This window comes from Elephas maximus, chromosome 16 (assembly GCF_024166365.1).
Source record: "Elephas maximus indicus isolate mEleMax1 chromosome 16, mEleMax1 primary haplotype, whole genome shotgun sequence".
NCBI classification, from domain to species: domain Eukaryota; kingdom Metazoa; phylum Chordata; class Mammalia; order Proboscidea; family Elephantidae; genus Elephas; species Elephas maximus.
The window spans coordinates 63551769-63577244 of NC_064834.1; the positions used below are offsets into that span (position 1 = coordinate 63551769).

A 25476-nucleotide genomic window follows, 5' to 3' on the forward strand; every position below is an offset into this window, starting at 1 on the left:
CCTTTTGCATTTGTGTCTTCACACCTTGGTTCCTAGGTTTTTATACTATTGTTGGAATATAAGAAGGATGCGTTTATTTCCTTTCCCCCTGACTTCTTATGTTGATATGGCTATCCTTACCAATTTTTTCCATAAATTCAGTAAACACTTAGGTACTTCCTATGCCATTGTTTCTTATGCTTTCCACCTTCTTGCATATCTGCAGGGTTCATTTTCTTTCCTTCTCTTTTTGTTCACTCTTCCTCCTTCTTTTTTCTTTTTCTGTCCCCCCTCTTTTGCAGACTCTTTGCTGTCTAACTTTAAATTGATTAGAATGCATTAATTTTTAAATAAGTGTCACATATCCTTAACTGAGCACTAAAAGGTTGAGAAGGCTTCATGGTGTAGAGTCTGATCCAAAACTAAGTGAGGAGAATTTTAAAAACAAGGGCTGCCCTTCATTAGCCCTCATGCTATCTCCTGACAGGCTCCGTGCACTTACGTTGCCATGCCAGGCCAGGGCAAGCCCCACTGCCACGCACCATTTACCCTCTGTCAGCAGCTTCAGTCGGCACTTGGGCGGTACTGTACACGCGAGTCTGTCATGCGTCAGCCTCAATTAGGCTCATGTTGCTGTGCTTGGGAAACACAACAGCCTCCTGTTAACCATTTTTTGTTGTTGTTGTTCCTTTTTTTCCTTTATTTTTTTCATTCAGCTCTCTCCAGAAGCCCAAGTTTCATTTGGCGAAACTATGTTCATGTTTCGTTTTGGGTTTTTCTTAGGTTTTTACGGAGAGAAATGGGTGTCAGAGGAAGTAACTTATGTATGCTCTAATAAGTTGGTTTTACTCATGGAAATGTGCTCATTGATTCCTGCGTTTGTGTTTAAAGGAGGGAATTACAAGCAACCCTCGGTGATATTTTTTAACTGTGCCAAGCTGGGTCCTGAGTTTTATGAAGCAAATTTTCTTTAAGCCTTTTTTAGAGTATGAGCGCATTCAGCACCCGCTTTATCAAGTGTTGAAATATTTCTCTTCTTTCTTCACAATCTATTGTTTACTCACACTCTTGTCATCTAAGGTGGTGGTGGTTTTCCATTTTTAAAAGTAGAATGAAACCTTCCTACACTTAAAGGAAAAATAAAAGTGTAGACAGGAGCGGTTATATTTGGTTCACTGTTTTGTGGTTTACCATAAGTTCATGAGAAAAACAAAAAGACCACCCATGGCTTCATCATGCCAAGTGGTTGGCTGACCAAGTTAGTCTCTTATGAGAAATGATCTTTAAGAGGGCATTCTCAGAAAAATAAAAGAAGAAGAATCTTTGAAGGAATTTTTTTTCCCCTTCTGTGGAACATCCAGAAGAGCTCCTGTATGCTTTAATGAACAGGTAAAGAAAAAACAAAACAAAACAAAAAAAACAGGTAGCCATGGAATAGTTAGATGTCTTGAAGGATTTCATGGAGATCTTATGGGCCTGGTCAGTTTATAAAGTCAGATTAACCCAAGAGGCTTACATGTTGGTAACAAGGCCCAGTTTGAGGAAATCAAAATGGTATAAATCTGGGGGGATCTGTGGCAGCAGGAGGGGTTCTCAGTGAGTGGAAAGCAAGGTCAGTTTTGTACATGAGAATAGGGTCAAAAAAGTAAATATGTACTTATTTTCATGAGCACATGACCAGTGTGGGTAAGTAGCTTTTAAACAGAATCACATTGGTAGGTCAATCCAAGGGAACAGATGGAGTATACAGATAATAGGATTCAGGTTTCTAAAATATGAGGCAAGCAGAGATAGTTAAAATTATTAACTGAAAAGCTTAGAAATCCATAATTTTCCAGAGTTGATATTGGCAATTGGTTAAGGATTTCCCATAAAACTGTGTAGCTGTCCATGATATTGGCTTTCTGGAAGATAGATATTAGCATTAAATGTGAAGTTATTGAACATCTTAAATTAAAAAAAAAATTGTTTGCAAATTCAGCTGTCACAGTAGTTTGGCAGGGGAAAGGTTTTTCTGAGATACTACAGATTTAGAGATTTCCTTTTGGAGAACACATAGCAGTAGAAAGGCCATATAAATTAATTTTTAGGAGTGTTTCACGACCCAGGCCTGATGGATATTATCAAAGACAATTTTCACTTTAACGCTTCCTAGAGAACACACCCCTTTTTATTTGGATGAGTCACACATCAGTGACTTTTTAGGTGGTTCTCTTATCTAGCAAATATTTTTGAGCCCTTATTATGTGGCAAGCACTTGTTAGGTCCAGGTGAATCAGTGGTGAACAGAGCAGACACTCCTGCCCCTCATGGAATTTACAGCCTAGTGGTAGAAATAGTCATTAAAATATATACATTTTAAACCATATTAAGTGGGCTGACAAAAGTCCAGAGTTGTATTAAAGTATGTAACAGAAGATCTTGATCTAGTCTGGGATCAGGGAAACTTTCGTAAACAAGTGACATTTAATATGTGATCTGAAAGATGAGTAAGAGCTAAGTAGGGAAGGGGGATGGGAAAAGGTAGGAGATGGGAATAGCTCAGTAGGCAGAAAAGGAGCCTGATACTAAGGCCCTGAGGAAGAAAGGAGCATGACACACCAAGGACCTGAAAGACAGTGTGGCTAGAGCACAGAAAGTGAGGTAGAACGTGGCGGGAATGATCTTGGAGGCAGAGATGGGAGCTAGATCACCGTTGGCCTCTTCATGGGCCATGTTAGAGTCTTGTCCTTTGTCTTAAAAGCGTGCATTTTCTCATCTGTAAAATGAGAGAACTAAACATCAAAGTTTCCAACCTAGGAGGTTATTGGGAAGTAGTGATATTATTTTTCATTGTCTCAGTTACCTGCTTTTAACAAGTGGATGCCAGGGATGTGAAATGTCTTACAGCTTTTGGGACAGTCCCACAGACAAAGAATCATCTTGCTCAAAATATAATACTGCCTCCACTGGGAAACACTGTGCTAAATAACCAGTTAGACCTCCACTCACTCTAACAGTCTGTTAGCTTCTAAATAAAAGTAAAATGCAGACCTTTAGAAAACAATGAAATGGATCGTAGTGATTTTATTTAATGCTCAAACCTTAGAACTTCTGTACTAACAAGAAAAATGAAAGCTATATTAGTTGAGATAGAAGATGTTTCTCAACCCATAATAAACACATATTAGAGAAATCAGATTAAGATTTAGAGATTAAATTCAATAGATTAAAACATATTATTTGATGCATTGAAGGATTTCTGAGAAAATAAGGGAACTTTCCAAGGGTGTAAGGGGAAAGCATGAGCTGAAATCAGAATAGAGAGCAGTGAGTTATAAATGAGCAAGAAAGCCAGAGACATCGTGGGACCAGATGCAAGTACCAGCACTGCAGTTGAGAATCTAAGCTGCTGGAGTGTGTGCACACTTTAATACACACAAACGCACACAAAGTGGGCTAGCTGACCTTGAAACTCTTCTGTTTAGCCATAACACTTGGAGAAGGCAGGAATAGTCCTGAGTAAGTTACACCTGCTAGCTTCCAGCAAAAGTGAACAAAAAAAAAAAAAATTTTTTTTTTTTCCTTAAAGATATTCTAAATTAGGCTCTATGGGTTCTCACAGATAAAGTTCTATCTACTATGAGCTTATAATGAAAAATTTACCAAACATGCACAAAAAAAGATCATATCTGGAGTCATCTCAAACAGTGAATAATATATTTTGACTTTCCAAAGTCTTCAGATATTAGAATTAATCAATATAGAATACAAAATAGCAGTATATAAATACAGATGGAATTTTAAAATGATCAAGCAGTATGAGACTTAAACTGACCGGAAACTTTTGGAAAAGAACCATATAGAACTTTTTGAAATTAAAAACTGTATGGATGCGTTTAAAAGTAGATTAGATAAAGCTGATGAGTCAATTAGTGAATTGGAAAATGTATCTGAAGAAATTATGCTGAATTCAGCACAGAGAGAAAGTGAGATGGAGAGAGATGCCAAGACATGTAGGATCAAATGAGAAGACCTAAAAAAGATCAAATCAGAGTCCTGGAAGGAAAAATTAGAAGAAAGAGAAGAGGAGCAATAGTTGAAAAGGTAATAGCTGAGAATTTTACAACTCTCATAAAAGACAAATCCACAGATACCCAACATATACCAAGCAAGATAAACAAAAATATTTCACATCTAGGCACATCGTAATGAAACTGCAGAACGTCAAAGCCAATGAAAAGTAAAAGCAGCCAGAGATAACAGACACATCACCTGTACATAAATGACAAATTGAAAGTGGGCACCTCAGCAACAAGAATTGAAGTCAGAGGACAGTAGAATACTGTCTTTCAATAACAAGGGCAAACTAATATTTTTAGATAAACAAAAGCTAAAAGAATTTACCAGAAAGAAGGAAGATGACTCAGAAAGATGATCTAAGATGCAAGATAGAAAGGTGAACAAAGAAATTGTTAAATCTAAATGCAAATCCAAACAAGTGTTTTAAAACTTAAATTTACAATTCAGATTTTAAAATAATAACAACAATGTATAATGCGGGGAGGAGGCATTAATCCAAAAAGAACTAAAATCTTGTTATTTTGCCTTGTTATTGAAAATTAGGAGGGCCTTGTCATTTTCAGAAAAGAATAAAGATACTCATTATCTTTAGACTTTGTTACATATGCATGGTAAAATTTCAAGTGTAACCATTGAAAGAATGAAAATAGAATTGCTTAATAAAAGGACTAATACTTAGGATTCCACTTAAATGAAATATCTAGAATAGGAAATGCTAGAGACAAAAGTCTATCAGTGGTCACCAGAGGATAGGGGGAGGAGAGAAAGGGGAGTCATTGCTTAAAGGGTACTAGGTTTCTGTTTGGAATGGTAAAAATGGGTTTTTGTTTTTGCTTTTTTTTGAAATAGTGGTGATGGTTGCAGAGCATGGTAAATGTGATTAATGTCACTTAATTGTACTTTGAAGTCTGGTTGAAACAACATATTTGTGATATATATATGCTTTACCCCAGCTTAGATATATACATAGAATTGTCTGGATTCAAAAATACAATATACAAACACTAATTGTATAACAGCAAAAAAAAATAAAGGTACCATTTACAGTTATGAAACATAAGGTACCTGGGGATAAATATAACAAAAGATGTACAAGACGTAATTCTTCTAATTATTAGGTACGATCTTGAACAAATCTCTCTAAGCCTCAGTTTCTCATCTGTAAAGTGACAATAATAGTAGTAGAATTGCCCCATAAGGTTTCCAGGGAGCAGCTGGTGGATTCAAACTGCCAAACTTTTGGTTAGCAGCCATAGCTCTTAACCACTGTGCCACCAGGGCTCCAACGTACTTAATAGAGATGGTTGTAAAACTTAAAGGAGATGATCCCTAACGTGCATTTAACATTGTCCCTGGCTCACAATCAAAACTCCCAATAAATATTAGCTTCTATTAGTATCATTATCAGTAGTATCAGGCACCAAGCTAACAACTATGAGAGAAGCAATGGCCTCAGCATTCAAGTATCTTAGAGTTCAATAGGATAAGGCAATCAACAAAAGCTTTCATGTGATATATAATAAATGTCAAAAGGTGCTGTCAACAAACTGTTAGAAAACAGAGATACTTTTTAGCTTGGGGATGGGATGATGAATCCTCAGAAGAGGCTTTAGGGAGCAGATGATTTCTGAACTGGACCTTAAAATATTGTAAAGTTAGAATATGCATACTGTGGGTAGGGAGGGCATTGAGGTGGAAGGCATGGTAGGTATACATTCTTGTGTCTGAATATTATTGACTCAGAATATTATTAAGGAATCCAAGGTGAGCAGCAGGGAGATGGGAAAGCATGATGGGTAATTGGAGGTAGTTCAGCTTGGCTGAATGAGAGGTGAGGTTGGAAGGATAGTTTAGAGAAAATACACTGGAAATTACAAAAGTGGGTTTTGTTAGCACAGCCCATTGTGACACTGAGCCAAGTATTAATTGGCTGTCAGATAACAAAAAAGCATCTTCAAGAATCACTAAGGAAAGGTAAATACATCTTCTGGAATAGTGCCTAACACTTTCATAAATACATTTTTGTTGGTTTGTCTGCTTGTTTAAGAACTGATAAATACAACGCACTGGTTCCAGAAAAATGTCATTTTGATAACGTCATGTCAAACTAGATTTTTTTTCCCCCCAGTTGATTCCCATGATTGAAAGGAAAGTAGAGGTATGATCTGAGCCAATCTGTTGGATCTGAAGTAAATTGTTCTTTGGAGAGAAGCAGGGGGAAGGGGTTTACTGGGACTAAATATGTGGAAATAGGACAGTCATGTTAATGATGACAGTTCCTCTAACCGAGTACCTGTGTGAGCACATACAGCTGAACAACATGGGGGTCTCAGAGTGATGGGAATAACGTGGCCCCTGAGATCAAGGATCTTACAGTCTCATTGTAGGAGCTGACTTCCTTGACTCTCCACCAGCTCTTCTTCGAATCACTGGCTGCCTCCACCTTGGAGGCCCCCACGCTCCAGGCCTGGCTGGGTTCTTTCTTGATGTTGTTTCTGTAATATATGGAGACTACGTTTGTTTCTTATTTTCAAACCATACCTAATTTTTACAGAGCTTTCTCTTTAATGTTTTGCCCAGATGTACGTAATCATCATTCGGCTTATGACTAGACACAGCTGGGGGAAGAATGTCTGCTGGATGAGACTTTAATTAACTTCCTTCCTTATGAATAAGGCTTTGGAGAAAATGTGCAAGGATCTTTTTACCTTTTTTCTTGACAATGAAAGTGGTTCGCTTGCCAGCTAGTGAGTAGTGGAATGGGATGGGGCGGGGGGAGGATGGAAGTTAGAGGTGAAAGGGAAGGAAACACCACTTGGGAACAGACATAATTAGAAGAACCTGCCACACAGGGACTATGGACATCCAGGTGGTGGGGGCAGGTCTCAGCCCCTTGGGTTGGATTTTTAGTTTTGAAACTGCTCAGCAACAATCTGGAAGTGTTCCCAGGACTTTAAAAACTCTCCACTGAAGTTACTCTGGCAACAGCGTGGAAATCTCCCTGATAGGTAAAAAGCACACGATGTTTTTAGGCCTGGTAAGTAACTGCCTGTAATGTTAACAGTGCACGTTTTTCCTTTCGCTCAATTATTATTGGACTTATTGTAAGACTTTTTAACATTATATACCTAAGAGTTTCTCAAGTGTGGAAATGTATTCGGCCACAGAGCCCCTTCTTATTATTAACATCTCACAAAGCAAGGCAGGGGAAATGTTGGACTAAGGTGTACTTCATGAATACTTCTTATATTTGTTTCTCATTGTCCCCACAGCATCCCTGTGAGTTAGGCATTATGGTCCTCATTTCTCAGTTGAGAAAGCTGAAGGTTAAATGACTTTCCCAAGGTGATAGACTAAGGAAAGAGCCAAAATTTGAACCCACGTCCTCCTAACCTGGGTATCATTTCGCCATGTTGTACTACCTCTTAGATTTATGTATGTCACTTCACTGAGCATCAATACATCCGTCCTCTCTGGCTCTAGACTGTATTTTTAAGTGTCTTTTTTATATATGCTTCTGCCTTGGCTGTTCCAGTCATGACCTGTAGCCCTAAATCTTTGCTGTGCAACACCTTTCATGATGCACACTCTTCCCACATGGAGCTACGTTCCTGAGTCCCTGGTAGCACTATAGTGCACTTCGGTTTTTGCACATTTGTCTCCATTTTCTAGGCTATATGCTTCTTAAGAAACCCTGGTGGCGTAGTGGTTAAAAGCTATGGCTGCTAACCAAAAGGTTGGCAGTTCGAATCCACCAGGTGCTCTATGGAAACCCTATGGGGCAGTTCTACTCTGTCCTATAGGATGGCTATAAGTCGAAATCGACTCGACGGCAACAGGTTTGGGTTTTTTTGGTATGCTTCTTAAAGCCAAGGTACATGTATTAGGTATAGCGTCTAACACAGCTCTTGGCCTGTAGTGACCCCCAGTGCTTGTTTCCAGGATGAGTGCACAAATGATGTTATCTCCCAGGTATGGAAGTCGAGAGACCTGGGTGCTTTTCCTACCACTGTTTGAATTGTGCCTTAGTCTCAGCTTGCTAAGAAACACTTTCAAGTGATAATTTCTGTTACAGTGTATGTAATCACACATCTGGTAGATCAACATGTTGTTGTTCTATCAAAAACCTGAGCATAAAAATGTACCAGCAACATACAGTAAGTTAATCAATATACCTAAAAGCCAAACTGGAAACCAGGACCTGTACTCCCGAAAGGGACCTGAGAATAGAGTTGTTTTTCAAGGTTTCAGCATTAACTGGCATTAGGCACACACAGGTGGAGCAAGAACTGCCCTTGTTTTTGAGTTTCCTCTGCCTTTTACTTAGTCACACAATTTTTAGCTTTGGATTTGGTAGGTTTTAATGCAGACCAAGAGTGTTATTTTTATGTATGAAATTTTATTTTTATAGAAGAAAAAACATCTTTAAAAAAGGAGTAATGAAATCAGGTTCAAGGGCCAGGACTGTGAACAGTCACATACATATTTCTTTGTAATGGGTTGAGGGAAAATCAGGAAATAAGTGCAGACTGGCCATGTTTTAAAAGGAAATAAGATTTGGAAAGATAAAGTTATAAATTCCTATGTTTTCAATTTTTATACAGAGTCAATTTGTTCATGCAATCTTCTTTGTTACCTTAAGCATTTGGTGTAGCAAACCTCCTTCAAACATCTTCAAATTTTTTGTCCAGATAGCTATAGCTGTCTAATGGCAATTTAAAAATATAAATTTAAAAATCTGAACTACGAGTGAGGAGGCTGATGAGTAGAAAGTTTTAGCTATTGTAAGAATAGGCTCTAACTTAAGTTTTCAAAATTCCAATTATGGTCATTCAAGTGCATTTAGGGTTTGTTATTTCTGGAGTTAATAAGCAATTTCACAATGTACCATATATCACTTTTAAAGACATGATAAATTGTCCCTAATGGTATTGTGTGTATAAACTAGAGCTGTTTCTGCCTTGTATTTAATTCTCAGGATTGGGTGGTACACCTGAAAAGGCTTGGATTTTAATGGGCCCTTTTTAGCACTTTTGCACCTCGTATGTTCAGGATTATGTTTGATTGATGACTTTAAATGTGCTGGCATGAGAGATATGTAGATCTTAATGCTCTTAAACCATTTGTTTTCCAATCTCTCTAAAAGGCCCCTCTGTTTTGGAGTAACACTTTATCCTTCTTAAGTAAACAGGAATAGGTTTCTGGGATTTTGCTTTTTTAGCATTGTAAATCCAGCAGGAAAGAGGCAGGCTAGAGGCTTTTAAGAGGAGGCTAAAAACACCATGTTCCCATTTTATTAGAGTAGTTTGAAAAAGTCAGGGTGGGTTGAGGTACGCGTGTAGATATATTTGTTCTTTCTTCTAAACAGTATTAAAATAACTTTCATTTTTCTGTCCGAACTGTCTCAATCTTTTCTTTTGTTTGGACCACTTGATACCTCAGCCGTTATACTCAGCCTGCTGGCGGGGAATTCTCTTTGGATTCCATCGTTGTCTTAAACCGCTACAGGGTTGGCTACTGTGTGGCAAAGGGGATGTTCTCCCCAGCAGTCTTAGAACAAGAGATTGGGGCTATAAATTGAGTCCTGCTTCCCAAACGGCACTAGTGCTTGGTACCCAAGCCTGGAGGTGTTTTATAATCCAGTCCTACAGGATTCCTCTGACTTGGACAAAATCTTCAGTGCTCCAGGAGGGGCTAGAAAAAACTACTACCGATGAGGGTTCCCAGTTTCTAACAATCTAGGCACTGTTTGGGGGTGGGGGAGGAATTGCTTCTGCTGAAAGAACAGATTGTTTTAAGATTTTAAGAACTGATTATAAACAAGTAAGTTAGGGAGGAGAGAACCGTGCTGGTCCGAGGCCAACTCTGCTGCCAAGCAGGAACCTTCTGCTGCAGCAGATCTATTTGTGCAAAACTCCAGCCTCGGCTTCCGTATGTCCTTCATCTTTCCAGAGAAGAGACCAGCATGGTACTGACGAACACATTTTCACTTCCATCTAAGATATGAACTTAAGGGCTTGAGAGGTGAAAGACTAGTGCATTTACCATACCTAGAATATGTTGCTAATTAGCCGTCGCTGTCCTTATGATCTTTTCCTTTGTCGTCCTCTTGAGGCATCCCATTTCTTTCATTTCTTCCCTCTCAGTCATCAGCAACGCTAAATGGAATATGGATTATTCTGGCAGCAGGGCACTTGGAGCCCCCTGATTAGTCTAGGATGAAATGTGAAGGGGAAAAAAAAATGTATGAAATGAGCCATTGTGTCTCTTATTCTCAAGATGTTATTTTGAAATCTTCATGGGTGGTGATGTATTCGCGGGTGATTAGTTTTAACCAGAGACTTCTAATATTTCTGGTAAGAATTTTTTTTTTTTACTTTGTCATTTTTATTTATTTATTTTAACAGTTTTTATTAGGATAAATGCCTGTAAGTGAAGTGCAAATATGATAGCAGCAAAGGTAAAAATCCCAGACACAATCTTTGGGTACTAAAAATGATTCAGAGCCTCACAGCCTTTTATGACCAGTTTGTTGTTGTTAAGTCTTTGTCAGCAGTTTCTGATACTTTTTCACCAGGTTATTCCAAAATTATTTTTTCTTAAACTTCTGAAATTGTTCATTGTAATGGATATTCTAAAATAAAATAATGGCTAAATGCATATGTTTGATTTGGGGGTATTAACAACCTTTGTGTACATGCCTGGAGCCCTGGTGGTGGAGTGGTTAAGAGCCACAGCTGCTAACCAAAGGGTTGGCAGTTCGAATCCACCAGCCACTGCTTGGAAACCCTAGGGGGCAGCTCTACTCTGTCCTGTAGGGTCACTGTGTTGGAATCGAGTCGACAGCAACAGGTTTGCTTTTGGTTTATACCTGTATGTTTTTCTGCATGTGTGTGTGTGAGCATAAAAGACTGGTTGAAAGCACAATAGTCATTACATATGGAAGCACCATTATCAGAAGCATCATGTTTAATGCAAATGAAAAGCTTGTATGTGTTTGTCTTGGAAAAATAGATTGATAAGATGGAAAGAATCTTGAAGCCATCTGGCTGAACTCTTGTCAGCTTACAAATGGGAAAACTGAATCCTAGTGAAGGGACATGCGTGATGGTCAAAGGAGCCAGAACCAAGGTTTTCCAACCGATAGACCACACTGTGCATTCTGGATATATTCTGCCTTTGTTTTCAGATACAGCACATTTGCCATCCTCCTTGTAAACACATGAAGGCATAATGTAATAAATGCAATAACATATAAATATTCACATAAATGGAATCATAAAGACTGAATCATAACTTTTTACTTCCCAAGTATTTTGTTATATTCAGACTGTAATAGTATTTTACCACTTGCAAATTTATTGCAAATACAGCTTGCTAAAATACTCATCTACTAATGGCCAAGTAATTAAACTTATCTAATGTTAATTTTTTTTTAATATTACCCACAACTGCCTGGCAGATAATAGGCCCTCATTAAATAAGTGTTGACTCAATCTTCCCTCTCCCAGCTCCACCTCAGGCCACTTTATTAAATGGTGAACTGTGAGAAGCCTTGGGTGATTTTTTTTTTGAACATAAATTCCTGCCCCCAACCCTACTCAGAATCCATAGGGATAGGCCTTGGGAGTCTATATTTTTACCAAATTATGCAGGTGATTCTGTGTGCACTAAAGTTTGAGAACTACTGCTTAATGAGATTGAAATCATGATTAAAATATTTACAATTGATCAGTTCAGTTGAGAAATTAGAGATACCTAAATGTAATGACTAGACATGTTTTTTAAAGCAACTAGGTAGTTCTGCAAACCCTAATTCTTATATGAGCAGTGTTTTATTATATTTTTTTAATCACAATTCATTCTTACTGCAAATTATTGAAACAAGGTAAAAGAATACAAAGTAAAAAGTAAAAGTGCTTTTCTTTCCTCCCTTCCAAGGGTAGCCTTTCCCTCTCTCCCACTCCCACTTCCCAAGGATACCTGTTGACATTTGGTGCATAAGCGTTGAGATTTTTTCCCTACAAATATATTTGTATACATATATATTACGGATATGTAAGTATATATTTATTTATTTGTATAAATATGTATTTAAAAAAAAAAACCTGTTGGAGTTGAGTTGATTCTGACTTATGTCAACCCTGTGTTTCACAGAGTAGAGCTGAGTTCCATAGGATTTTCTTGGCTTTAATCTTTACAGGAGCAGATAGCCAGGCCTTTTTTCCATGGTGCTGCTGGGTGGATTCAAGTCACCAACCTTTTAATTAGCAGCTGAGCACAAACCATTTGTGCCACCCAGGGACCTATAAATATATATATGTGTGTATATATACATGCATATATATATATACACATACAGATACATAGATATATTCCTTTTCATTTATTAATCTAATAAATCTTTAAGCATCTACTGTGCACCAGGCATTTACTGTGTTTTTCAAAAATAACACACCCACACATATAATGCTAGAAATGATCAAATTAAGAGTTCTGGCTTAGTGTGCCTATGCATATACCACACATGTCTCATGACATTTCCAGAAGTGAATTTCGACCTCATTCACCCATCCTCCCATATTACAGGTAAATCATAGTCTTTTGTTCTGTCCGTTTTTTTAAATCTCCTGCTTATGTGTATAAAAATAGTCTGAAAATTTTACTTTTGATCGTAATCATATAATAAAGGTATAAGCCTTGGCCAAGAAGACATGGATCAAATTTGATAGTCCCCTGGTAATCGGAAAAATAAACAATCAAAGCTGTGTTTGTTTCTATTAATTTGGGTTGAGAATACCTACTTTAAGTAGACTTTCTATGTGGTCAGAAGTAGAAATTGAAGTCAGCAACAGGTAAAAAAAAAAAAAAAAAAAAATTGGCATAGCACCCTTACAAAAATAACGCACAGGTGGGGTTGCACAGTTGGCAAAAATGTGTAACATACGTGGTATTTGCATAAAGATACGGTAACTGAGGTAACAGAGTGACCAAACAGACATCACATGGTCCTCATTCTCAAGGAACCTACATTCTAATAGGACACAGACAGTAAATCAGTAAAAATGTAATATAAAGTGTGGTGTTGATATATGCTATAAAGAAAAATAAAGCAAGACAAAGGGAAGAGAATTAGATATTCTGCTTTAGATACGGTGGTCAGGGCAAGCCTCTCTGAGATAACATTTAAGCAGATACTAAAATGAAGAGAACGAGCCCTGTGCATACCTTGGAGAAGCGGTGCCCAAACTCTTTCTAGAATATGTGGGTAAAAGCACACTTTTTTCTTTTAACAACACAAAATGATACGAGTAGTGAGACAGAACTCCCCACAATACTGTGTTCTTTACCTTGCTTCCTCCCCTACAGTGTATTGAGAAATTGTTTCCTTTGCTGGGGTCCCCCCCGCCCCGCCCCGGCAACTCAGCTTTGCTTTTGAATCCTGCTTTTGCTTGCAGGTTATATGTAAACCCATTGCACCTATGTAGCATGATTAAGAATGTTGCTGATGTAACTTGTATGAACTCCTTACTTGTAAACCCCTTTAAAAGTAACTTACCTGCCCACCCTTGGCAAGCGGTCTTGGCAGTAGTAGTACCGACTGACTCTTATTTCCTTGTACAACGAAATAAAGGTGACTTTCTAGTTCTCCCACCTCAGTCCCTCATTGGCCAATACAGGTCATGCCGAGTAAGAACCTGGGGTTTCCATGCGGTAACAGTGCTGTCCTGTGTCTTGCTTTTTCCATTCAACACTGATTCATGGGTATGCTTTCAACATCAGTATATTTGGATTGACATCATTCTTTTTTAGTGACTGCTAAGTATTCCATGATATGTCTCTGTCATAATTTAACCATTCCCATATTGATGGACATCCATATTCTTTACTTTTTACCTTTACAAACAATACTGCAAAGAAATACCATGGATCATAATATATTTAGATATTATAGAAATAATATTATAGTTGTATTGCAAAGTGACATTATTTAAAGTATTTGAATCGTATCAGTCAAATGCAGAATTACTGTTCAGTAATAAAGGAGTCAGACCATGGGGTACAAAAGTGTGTAATATTTTTTACATGTAGAGGTAAGATTCAATTAATCATTTTTTTTTTAACTTTCAATTGAGTCATCAAAGAATCCTGAATCATGTCTTTATCATAAAATGCCATATTTTTACTGTTTTCCATCTTTTAAAAGCTATTCAACTAACTGTTCCATCAGCTTTTCATTCATAGGGTTGGGATCGGTTTGGGTTGTTTGTTTTCATCATGTCGGTTAGAATGTCCATTTACTCTGCAGATGATACCCTTATCTTGTTCTTTGATCTAAAAGTACTTGATCCAAACTATATTTTGTCTTTTAAATGTAATGTTTTCCTATTTAAAACTTTTTTTCTGAATTATGAAAATACAGATAAAACTATAATCCTACCGACTAGAGATCAACGTTACTAGGCTTTTGGTGTATATCCTTCCAGGTTTTTTTCCCATGCATACATGTGTACCTATATTTAGAGTATGATTTTTCTTTTCTTTAAACTGAAGTTTTCAATTCGAGTTACCCAACTCCACTGACTTTCGTTGGTACATCTGACTATCTCAACCCACACTTAGACTAGACCCATTAGCTCTCTCCATTGGCTTTCTCTTGCTAGTTACTCACTTTATCATGAACTCACTTCATCCACATTGTTGATTGGACAGACAGCTGCCTTGCAGATCATTGTCAAGTGAATGGCTTCTGGGATCACAGAGGATGTCACTGCCACACTCGGGACCTGGAACTTGCCCAGTGGCTGCTATCATGGCGGCAGAATGAGCTTGCCTCAGGACAGCTGTCCAACCCATGATTCACATTCCTCCTCAGGGCCAGGGTTCAGAAAGTTCTCTGATCCAGCTCCTGCTAGTTACTAGACTCCTGAAGGAACTTGCTTTGGATTTTCACAGAAAAAAAAACTTTTCTTTCCACACTGTTTCTCACATCCCCTCATTCTTCCCATTCCCTATTTCACTACCACAGAGCTCTTAGGAAGAGAGGTGGCTTTTAACTGGAGGCTCATCTGTGTTTTCCCCCATGTTGGAGTTGAGAAGAAACAATCTTTGAAAAACAGGAGCTACATCACCTTCTCTCCAGTCAGGCTTCAGTGAGGAAGGAGCTTTTTGTCTTTGGGCTCCTGCCCAGCCCATGATGGAACAGTGTAAAACACTCTGATTTGGGATTGAATACTTAATGCAGGAATTCTTGTTTGAAAATAAGGCTCAATAGCAGCAGTTTAACACTTAAACATTTTTAACAGTTTTCAAAATGGTTTAAGTAGCATTGAATTAAGCTTGCTAAATTCCAAGTGACTGAAGTTAGTAATTTTGCTTATTCTTTTCTCCTGGGTAATTCACCGGTTTGGGGGTTTAAAAAAAAAATAAAAATTTTTTTTTTATATTATTTTTTTTTCTATTGGCCTTTAGTATGCTTCATTCTCATATGAACCAAAGCTCCTGAACATGCCGTATGTAATTTATAAGTCTTTGTATGTAGTACAGTGTGCAATTACATGACTAGTGGATTTTTTTAAAAGGAGATGGTTTTTTCAATTTTTTTTTTTTGTAAAACACTGTTGATGAGGTGAGAAGGACGATAGCGTATTAAAGAAATACGTTAATTGTGCCTAAAGGTGTTTGTTTTTTTCTTGAAATGCCCACTTAGTTCCCAATTGATCAAAAGATGAAGGTTCCAGTGAGTCTTTCTTCTGACAGACTTGATTATGTAGGGATTCCCTTCTAGAGATATTTGTTATGCATATGCATAATGTATTCTGCCCAATACTCCCACTTTCTGATCTGCACAGCACAACAGAGCAGCCCGTGAAGTCACAGAACAAAGAAAATCTTCACTCCGAAATTCTTTCCCGGAGCCAAATATATCCTCAGCTTTAGAAAGGAAACCCTTATCCTGGATTGGGTCACCTCTCTGCCTGCTGAAGGGAATTTTAGGCACCTCTGTTTTCCTCCCCAGGAAAATAGTGCACGCTTGGAGGTATTAGATTTGGGCTGATTTCCAGTTACAGAACTGGTTTTTTTTTTCTAGACATTTTACCTACATCCCTGTAGTTAACTCCCACAACAACTTGGTGTTGTAGGTATTGCACCCTATGTTTCATGTGAGGAAATTAAACCTCAGAGAATTTGAATAACTTGCTATAACTGTATAGCCATTCAGTGCTGGAATCAGGATTTGAACCTCTGTTCATCCGGCTCCAATGCCCTGCCATTTCTGCTCTGTACAACACAGACTCTAGTTCGTAGTTGCTAATGGATAGAAGCCATTCTACCCCATTCAAGGTAGCCTGAGTCATCTTTTTTGGCCTATAATCTATCCCCACAAAATTCTCTTCACCATAGATTTATTGCCTCTACTTTCGTATACAATAGCCAGAAGATGAAAAGTAATAAAATATTGGTAACAATGTGAGGAAACATAAGAAAAAGATCACATTGCCATGCTACTCCCTAGTACGTTGGGGAACTCAAATTGTTAAGAACATAACAGAGAGAAATGAGCATTCATTTTTTAAACCTTATTTTTATTAATTTTTTTAATGAGGTAAAATGCCCATAATGTAAAATGAACCGTTTTAAAGTGAGCAATTCAGTAGCGTTTAGTGCATTCACAGTGTTGTGCAACCACCACCTCCCTCTAGTTCCCAAACACTTCCTGACCCTGAAAGAAAACCCCATACCCGTTAAGCAGTTACATCTCACATCACCCTCTCCTCGGCAACCACCGATCTGCTTTCCACCCTATGGGTGTTTCATGTAAATGGAATCGTGCGAAATGTGACCTTGATTCTGGCTTCTTTCACTTAGCGTGTTTTCAAGGGTCATCATGTACTAGCATGTTATTGGCACTTCATTCATCTTATGGCGGAGAAGGTTGATTTTGAAGTGAAGTTTCTAAGCCTAGTTGTGCTACTAACTTACTGAAAACTTGACACAAGTCTCTGAGTTTCTCTGAACCTTAGTTTGCTCATCTCTAAGATGAGGGGTTTGTATACCGTATGGAATAGGAGTTGTGCCAAAAGCTCTGAGACAAAAGACCTTCCTGCTCCAACAAGTGTGAGGAACATTTCATGCTCTGTCTCCTTGGTGGGGACTCAGAATTCTTCATGGACAAAAGATTCTGAAACCTGACTTACTTGCTTTACCCCAGCATTCTCAGCCTGTGACTATAGAACTCTTTTATTTGGCCTATCTGTTATACACCCTGTGGAACATAGTCCAATAGTGTAAGATGATTAGCCTATGAACCCCTCATCAATGAAACCACACAGTGTGCAACTTGGCTAGCCAAGTCCACGTAGATCTTTTCTCTAGGTTGGTGGCTCTCACTGGTGGTGGTATTCTTCCCTAGGTGAACTTTGAATCTTTGTTAGGGCATTCTGTTTGTCCCAGTGATAAGGGTTAAGGATAATAAACATCCTACAATGCATTGGACAGTTTTTCATAACACAGACTGTCCTTGGCTCTGCCCAAACTCTCAAATGTCTGACCTAGTCATTTCTGTAGGTGAAAACCCTGTTTATAATTATCCGAACCTAGGGCCTAACTTCATTTTCCATATGAAGACAAGTATTTTTTGCTATTTTTTGCATGGTTTTAACATCTATTGAATTTTCCACTGAATTCAGCAACTGTGTAAAATCAGAGTATATTTCATAAGAGTTGTTTGCTGCTGAAGGATAGGCATTATGCTGCAGTAACAAGTCCTGGTAGTTTAACACAACAAGTTTATTTCTTGTTTATGCTAAATGTCAATCGCACATTGGTAGGGGACTCTGCTCCACAGAAACTTAGGGATCTAGGCTAACCCTACAGTGGGGATTGTCACAGGACAGAGGCCAATGGTGCTGTCATACCACCTCTTTAGTGCTTCAGCCCAAAAACCACGCACATCACACAAGCCAGTGGCCAGAACAGTCACTGCCTAATAGGCCCTGCCTAACCACAGCGGGCAGGGAGCAAATAGAAAGTGTGGTGGACACAACGTTCATGGTAATGCCATTTGTAGTATTTGAGTCATCGCTACAATAGGCATGTGTTGGTTTGTATATGTAGCTGTCACGAGCATGCTGATTTTACATATAGGTACAAACATATGCCTCAATTGTGTCTGCTACTGTATCAATGTCTGTAAATTTACATCTAGAAATGCATCTTATTGTCAGTTACTTCCTTATATTTATTTTTTCTTTGTTATAGTTAGGACGTTACATTAACTTTTTAAAATTATGTGTGTCCATGTATTAAGAAACCCTGGTGGCATAATGATTAAGAGAAAAAGGGTGATTTTGAGTTTTGTTAAAAAAAAAAAAAAAAAAGTGGGGGTCTGATAGGAGTGAGAGCATTGTCCAGAGCACAGAGCAGGTCATGGAAAAATTATCTACCTACTACCAGTTGCTGTCACGTCGGCTCTGACTTAAAGCAACCCATGTATGTCAAAGTAGAATGTGCTCCATAGAATTTTCTATGGCTGATTTTTCAGAAGTAAGTAGCGAGGCTTTTCCTCCAAGGTGCCTCTGGGTGGACTCAATCCACCAACCTTTTGGTTCCCCGCAGAGCATGTTTAAAGTTCACACCACCCAGGGAGAATTATAGAGCATACATAGTAATAATGAGGAGAAGAAGATTAGCTAACATTTACTGTGCTAAACTCTATAAATACTCTGCTTTAAGCCTCACCACAAGCTTCTGAAGAAACCTCTGTGACTTGTCCCCATTTTACAGGTGACAGAATTGCTTTCCTCATCCAAGCATATAGGGAAATGTGTGGTCTCTATAATTTCCATCCACCCTGTGTCAGCATGAGAATATGAAGGAGGACCGTACATGCCATGCTAAGAAAGTATAATTGATCTTGTAATACTGATGAGAGACTGTGGGTAAAAATCAAGGGTTGGGACAGCACAACAGGACCCCTGAAGAGCCCAGAAGGAAGTCAGGGAAGAGAGTGGAGGAAAACAGTGGTGAGGAGAGGGATATTGCTCCATGAAGTAATACCCCGCATCCAGAGAAGACTGGAATTATTGAGATATGTCACATGAGAGAATCACCCTGACCCTTTAACCAAAGTTTATTAAATGCCTAAACTTGTTCCAGTGTTTTATCCTTGTTCAGGTCTCCCAATTCTTTTCAGATTTCATTTGCATAAGAGCTTGCACTGAGCAGTTTAATCAGTTAATTTATTTGAATAGCGTTATCAAGTTGGTTCTAGGCCAGAAAACAAAACAAAAAATGCTGAGCCATACCACTGAATCATTTAACAACAACAACAAAAAAAAAACCCATTGCTGCGGAGTCAATTTGCAACCCTATAGGACAGAGTAGAACTGCCCCATAGGGTTTCCAAGGCTGTAAATCTTCACAGAGGCAGACAGTCACATCTTTCTCTCCAGGAGCAGCTGGTGGGTTCAAAGAGCCCATCTTTTGGTAGCAGCCGAGCAATTAACCACACCAGTGTCACTAGGGCTCCTTATGCAAGATTAGCCACTTTAAAAATGTTGTTCCATCATTACTTTCCTTATTCACTCTTTATTTTCTGCTCAGTCTTTATTCCATAAGAAATATGCTACCATAAGAAATTGACTTTGTGGGGTCGTGCAACATTTTCCTTGCCCATGGCAAGACTACATCGGTTCAAGGCTAAGAAATTCAACTGGTCCTACAGAGATCCTCTGGGTGACTCATCTCTTTTGAGATCCTGATTGCCCATTTTTTGATTGATGTTTCTAGCAGCAGTGTGTGTTGCCCTGAAGGTACTCTCTAATACGGTATTGACTGCACTCTGCTGTGCTATTTAATTCTCGCTTTGGATTGTGCCTCGAGTTCAAGTCACTTGACAGTACAGATGGTTTCTTTCTCCAAGGTTTATCAATATCACACTGTTTCCTCCCAGTAACAACACACACACACACACACACACATGCACACCCCAAAAAACTAGGCACAAGTTTCATGTTTTCTCCTTTTTAAAAACTAGATGGGATCTGTCTGACCTTCCTGGACAATCTGCCACTTTTTCAGATTTATGTTCCTGTGACCAGGTAGCTCGGCAAGCTGTTTGTCTTAATCACTCAACTTACCCATTAGACAGGCTGTTTAAAAGCCTTCTGTGTGATTATCTTTTTTGACTCTCACTCTTCCACATTCTTTTCTTTATTGTAAACTTTCTTTTGACTTTTTTATATGCCCGTCATGTTCCAAAAGGCATTTAAACCTTCTTACAGGGTTTTGTCTGCTTCTAATTAAGTTTGCCATCTACTCACAGTCTCTGCCCACTGCCTCCCTCGCAGTCTGACAGCTTGTTTCCCTGGAGGGTGAACCCCCAAAATCACGTGGTCAAGGTTTGCTCTGTCTGTACCTTACCCTTTAAAATAGGCAAGGCAGAGAAGCAGAGGAGAGGCTGGTTCTATGACTTTCTGAAGGACATTAGCCAAAGTTGTCACTGCCTCGTCATTATCTGTAACTGCCAGGCTTAAAATGTTGGGGTAGGAAGTGCCTCTGTTCATAATATGAGCCAGGCACTGTGCGAATCACATCGGGGGGAATTAAAGATGACACAGTTACTGCTTTCAAGCAGCTTACACTCTAGTAGAGAGTTTGAGGAGAAAGACATCTCCTTTGACAAAGGTGAATGGAGAAGGATGGGGGGAGCATCTCATCTTTCCAAATAGATTATAAACCCCATCGAGGGCAGAGAGTATGCTTTATTCTTTGACATATTACTACAAGGTACAGTAGGCACAAATTCAATTCTTCTCTCCCAAAATAAAGGTGAAAACAAACAACCATAACAAAAGAAGACCAACCAACAACAAAAAAAAATCTGATTTACTGTCATGGAATTTGGGGTTGGTCATCAATCAGAGGAAAAATTTCACATTTCATATTTATCAGAAGACTGGTGTAGTCTTCTAGATTCGAGAATCCTCTGCGAACTCACGGCATCTCAGAATAGCCTTAACCAGGCAAATATGCTTAATTTAACTTACACGTTGACCTGGAAGACTTTTTGAACTCTCCCAATAGAAGCATTACAAATTGTTTATGCCTAACCTTTACTTGGTTTGGTTTTCTTTTTCTAAAAGCCAAACGATTTGGGGACTCACAAGATTTTATAGGTGCCATCTATTTTGGAATGCTCTTTACTTTTATGATGTTTATTCTTCACCCACTGAAGGGTGTGAACATTATGGGCTTCACTGCATGTCTACCTAAAACTATTTTTGCATTATACTTTACATATAGTGTCAGTTTCTTCGATGCTTCTTTTAAGGCTCTCTTTTTGTGTGTCATTGGAAATCACAGTTAGGAATGGAATATAAAAGCCTCTCCATTTCTTTAGTATTTCACACTTAAGGAAGGTGGATATTAAAAAGTAAAGTAACATTATAAATAAGTAATGGCATCTTTATTTCTGTGCTGTATATTTCATAAAAGTAGATAATATAATTGACCTAAGAGACCTAATTAAATACATTTAAATTGAATGTGAGAATGAAGGAGTAAAATGGTAATAGTTGAGAGTTGCCTTGCATACAGTTGCTTTTTGGTGCCGTAAAAATGGTTTACTAGACACACAATGCTTTGGAATTAATCAGATATGCAAGCATGGGGTTAGGAGAAAAAAAAAAACCTAGACCCCTTATAGTCTCTACATAAGTGAATCAAAGATGGGATTTGTTTGAATTACCCTATAGCCTCCATTGTTAAAATCAGAATTAAGCTCTTTGTTTAGTGAAGCATTAGAGGTAGTCCTTGAGATTGCCGAGAAGGGCTGGTTGCTGGCAGAGAGTTCTCAGTGTATTATGCTGTTTACCTAAGGGTTGTATTCAAGAAGCTCTCTGAACAGCTGGGCTGATTATTGAAAATGCCTCATAGTAACTTGCAGCCTAGGCTGATCGATATCGGTGCGAAGCTTTCCATGGGAGGGAGCTACTTAAACATTGAGAGCCCCAGGGATAAAAGAGAATGAAAAAATAATGCTGGACAAATATGCTGAAATGTTCAAAAGAAGAGAGGACTGTCTTGTTTTGGTACGGGGGAAAATTCCTGAACAAACAACATAGAAAAATTGAAAGTTTATCTTATGACAGTACCCTACATATTTTGTGATTTTTTCCTAGAATAACACCCTAAGTATTTCATTATTTTATCTTAGACCAATGTCCTAACTATTTAGAGAGAAGAAGGCAAGAACTAATTGTCAAGAATTCAGAAGACCAATTTTATTTTCATTATTTTGAAATGTAAACTGTTAGGTAACATTGAATAAAACACTTCTTAGAGATAATATGAGGAATTCTCTGGCTCTGAAATATTTAACTTTATTGTTAAGGAGATTGAGCTTCCCGTATTTTAAACCTTTCTCTTTCTCAAGATCATTGGAAAATCACGATACCAACTTGGTTGAACACCCAAATGTAGGCAGAGAATTCCCATTTCATTATTTACTACTGAAATATGTAGTAGGGATATTCACATTTCCTCTTGGCTTGAAACCCCGTTGCTATCTAGTCAATTCTGACTCATAGTGACCCTGTAGCAAAACAGGGTGTTTAAAAATGATTATTTCTGCTTTGAAATAGTTTAATGAAATAAATAAAAAATGTACTAGAGATAGGAGATCTTATCTCCTAAAAACATTTGGTGAAATTATGACAGTAAGGCACAACTATCAGCATTTAAAAGCCTGTTTCTTTCTACAAAATGGGAGAGCAGAGAAATACTCTAGAAAGGAGAGGGAGGGGGGCTCCACTCAATTTATCAAAGTGGAAACCTGTGCGGAGAAGTCCTGCATCTTGTTATATCCAGGCTTTCCTATTTTTACTCCGCACATGAGCAACAGAAAGTTCAGAAACACAAAGGCAATCAATATGAAAACTGTGAAAGCCTCTTAATTAATCAACTCACACAAACTCTCCAAGTAAGAGGATTTTACAAGCGTTTCAATTAAGGCTTTCCCTTTTTATTACCAAATTTCATTGACAATTAAAAATACTTAATCAAAGTTGACATGATTATAAAAAGCAAAATATTATTTAAGTACCGAGCTTCTAGACTTGTGAGAGACTTTGATTTTCTGATGTTTATTCTGGTGACGAATCACTTAGACAATTACTGATTGGATAGTGATTTTATAACAGTGATGTTTTAAAATGTTCAAAATAGGTAGGTCTTCGAACATGTTTGTATTTCCCTCAGCATGTCAACGTCATCACTTAGCTGTACTTACACCTAGAAGCTTCACGATTGAGTCATTATCAAATTTAGCAATAATACATATGCAAAGAGCAACTTATTCATTTAAATGTTTAAGAACTGACATTCTGTGACGGCTTTTGACTAAAGAGCCCTAGAACAGCCTGAAAACACTAACATCCAACTTGCTTAGATTCTAAGGGCCTGACGATGATTCTGTTTACCTGCAAATTGACACTGGAATAGAAGAAACTTAGTGGCGTTGAGAGCATATGTACGTATTGTACACATATGGGAGTTTTTGTAAAGAACGAAAGTCAGCTTAGTCTAATACTTTGTTTTTATTTTTAAAAGATAGATTTATTTGAAATCCTCATTGACTCTCAGCTGTTAGGCTAAAATTTGACAAGGTTCCAGTAACTATAGTATTCCCAGTATGGCTTCTGCTAGTTTTCTGCTTTGAAGACTAAAAAATAGACCAGGAAACAAAGTATCATTTCATGATTCTGTTCCTTACTTATGATAGTAGAAAACTAATTTAACTCCATTGTGCAACTTTTCTTCACCTGGAAATTAGGAATAATCTTTGCTTTCTACCTGTCTTTTGGGGACTTTGAAAAATAATGATCCAAGGGCCATTTTGAGTTAAAATATAAAGAATTATATTTATTTACCCAAAGAATTAAATATATGGAATATTAGAATAACTCTTCAATTGTTTTTATTTTTAAATGCTCATTGAAAAACAGCATATTAAAATTGTAAAATTTTGTATTTGTATTGAAGAAATATTACAGAAAAGCGAAAGGCATCATATTAGAAAAAAAAAGATGCCTTTAAATAGCAATATCTGCCAATGCCATTAAAATATTATCTATATGTAAAGCATAAAATCCTAGTGTTTTAGGAATGAAACATGGGGTTTTAAAGAAATCAGCAGAAACTACCCAGTTTACCAGGAATGATAGCAGTCAGTCTTTGAATCTAACTGAAATGTTATTTTGCCTGTAGTTTGCCCCATCCCCACACTGCCTCTAATGGAGAACGAGTGGACCAGCTCCTTTGGGGATCAGGCCTTGCAGAGCCTGGAGGTGAGTTGGGAGTAGCTCAGCATTCCAGAAAAAAATAATAATAACCACTAGCTCCTGTAGATAAATATTTAAGTGGGTCAGGTTGTTCCACTTTGTAAGGGATTTGTTCGCTTTTATTGGTAACAGAAATGATCTAGGCACGTAAGGTGTTAAGGGCTCCAGCGTTGAGTCCCAATAGAAAAATTAGCTAAAGGATTTTAGTATTGGCCCATCATTTGGCAACTATTGAATTAGACTTTTTTTTTTTTTTTTACTTGAAGCATTCTTTTGATCTGAACGCAAACTACAGGGCTCAGTCCAGAGTCATTCATCACCTGGGCTCCATAACCATGTTGATGAATGCCGTGGTTTGGTATCCAGATTACTCACTGTGAAGGTACAAGCCTTAGTACCTAGGCAAAAATGGGCAATGAGACATATTATGATTGGCTGTTTATGTAGGACTTCAAAAGAATAGTAAATATTGCTTTGTTGTCTTGTGACTGTTAGAAAAAGCAACAGCTTTTTCTCAAGGTAAGCACTCTAAAGGGAGGGGCCGGGGGGAGACAGCAGAAGTTAGAGTTTGCTCCTGTTGGAAAAAGCAGTATCTGAGCAGACTTGTAGAGCTGTCAGTTGGGCACTTCAGGCTTCCTCTCTGATCATGCCCTTTCGAAAGCCTTTGCAACGCTCCTTCTAGTCCTCCTGCAGGCTCTCGTGCTCCCATCTGTCCCACATTACCTCCCTCCTACCCCGCCCCTCAAACAGACCAAGCTTGCTGTGGATAAGAGAAAAACCAGAATAACTGCTTTCCTTATTTTCCCATTTCAGAAAGGCTGAGGACCCCCCACAAGGGCTCATGAGCTCAAAAACTAGGGAATTTGGAGAGACCAAGTGTGACCTGCATAACTGTTTTGACTCAGCCGGAGAGACTGACTTTAGCAAGGAATAGAAGTTGCAACTTTGTAGTGTGCACATACTCCCAGGCAGAAACTCCCTGATACCAATTGGCAAGGGTCCCCACCTCAATGCCAAAGCCTCTCTTGCAAAAAAAACCTCCCTTAAATGATCTTCTCCTTTATCTACTATCTTTAGTACCCTTGTCCCC

General features: G+C 38.2%; 1 protein-coding gene across 16 annotated transcripts in view; it reads left to right on the forward strand.

Annotated features, from left to right (window-relative positions):
- Positions 1–25476, forward strand: part of VTI1A (vesicle transport through interaction with t-SNAREs 1A) — a 378820-nt gene that overhangs the window by 162347 nt on the left and 190997 nt on the right. For 7 of the 16 annotated variants that reach the window (XM_049855513.1, XM_049855521.1, XM_049855517.1 and 4 more), the window contains exon 7: positions 24313–24392. The exons of the other annotated variants lie outside the window; for them this stretch is intronic. In XM_049855513.1, the coding sequence (XP_049711470.1) occupies positions 24313–24392 (80 nt within the window). The remainder of the gene's footprint in view (positions 1–24312; positions 24393–25476) is intronic. 16 annotated transcript variants of the gene reach the window in all.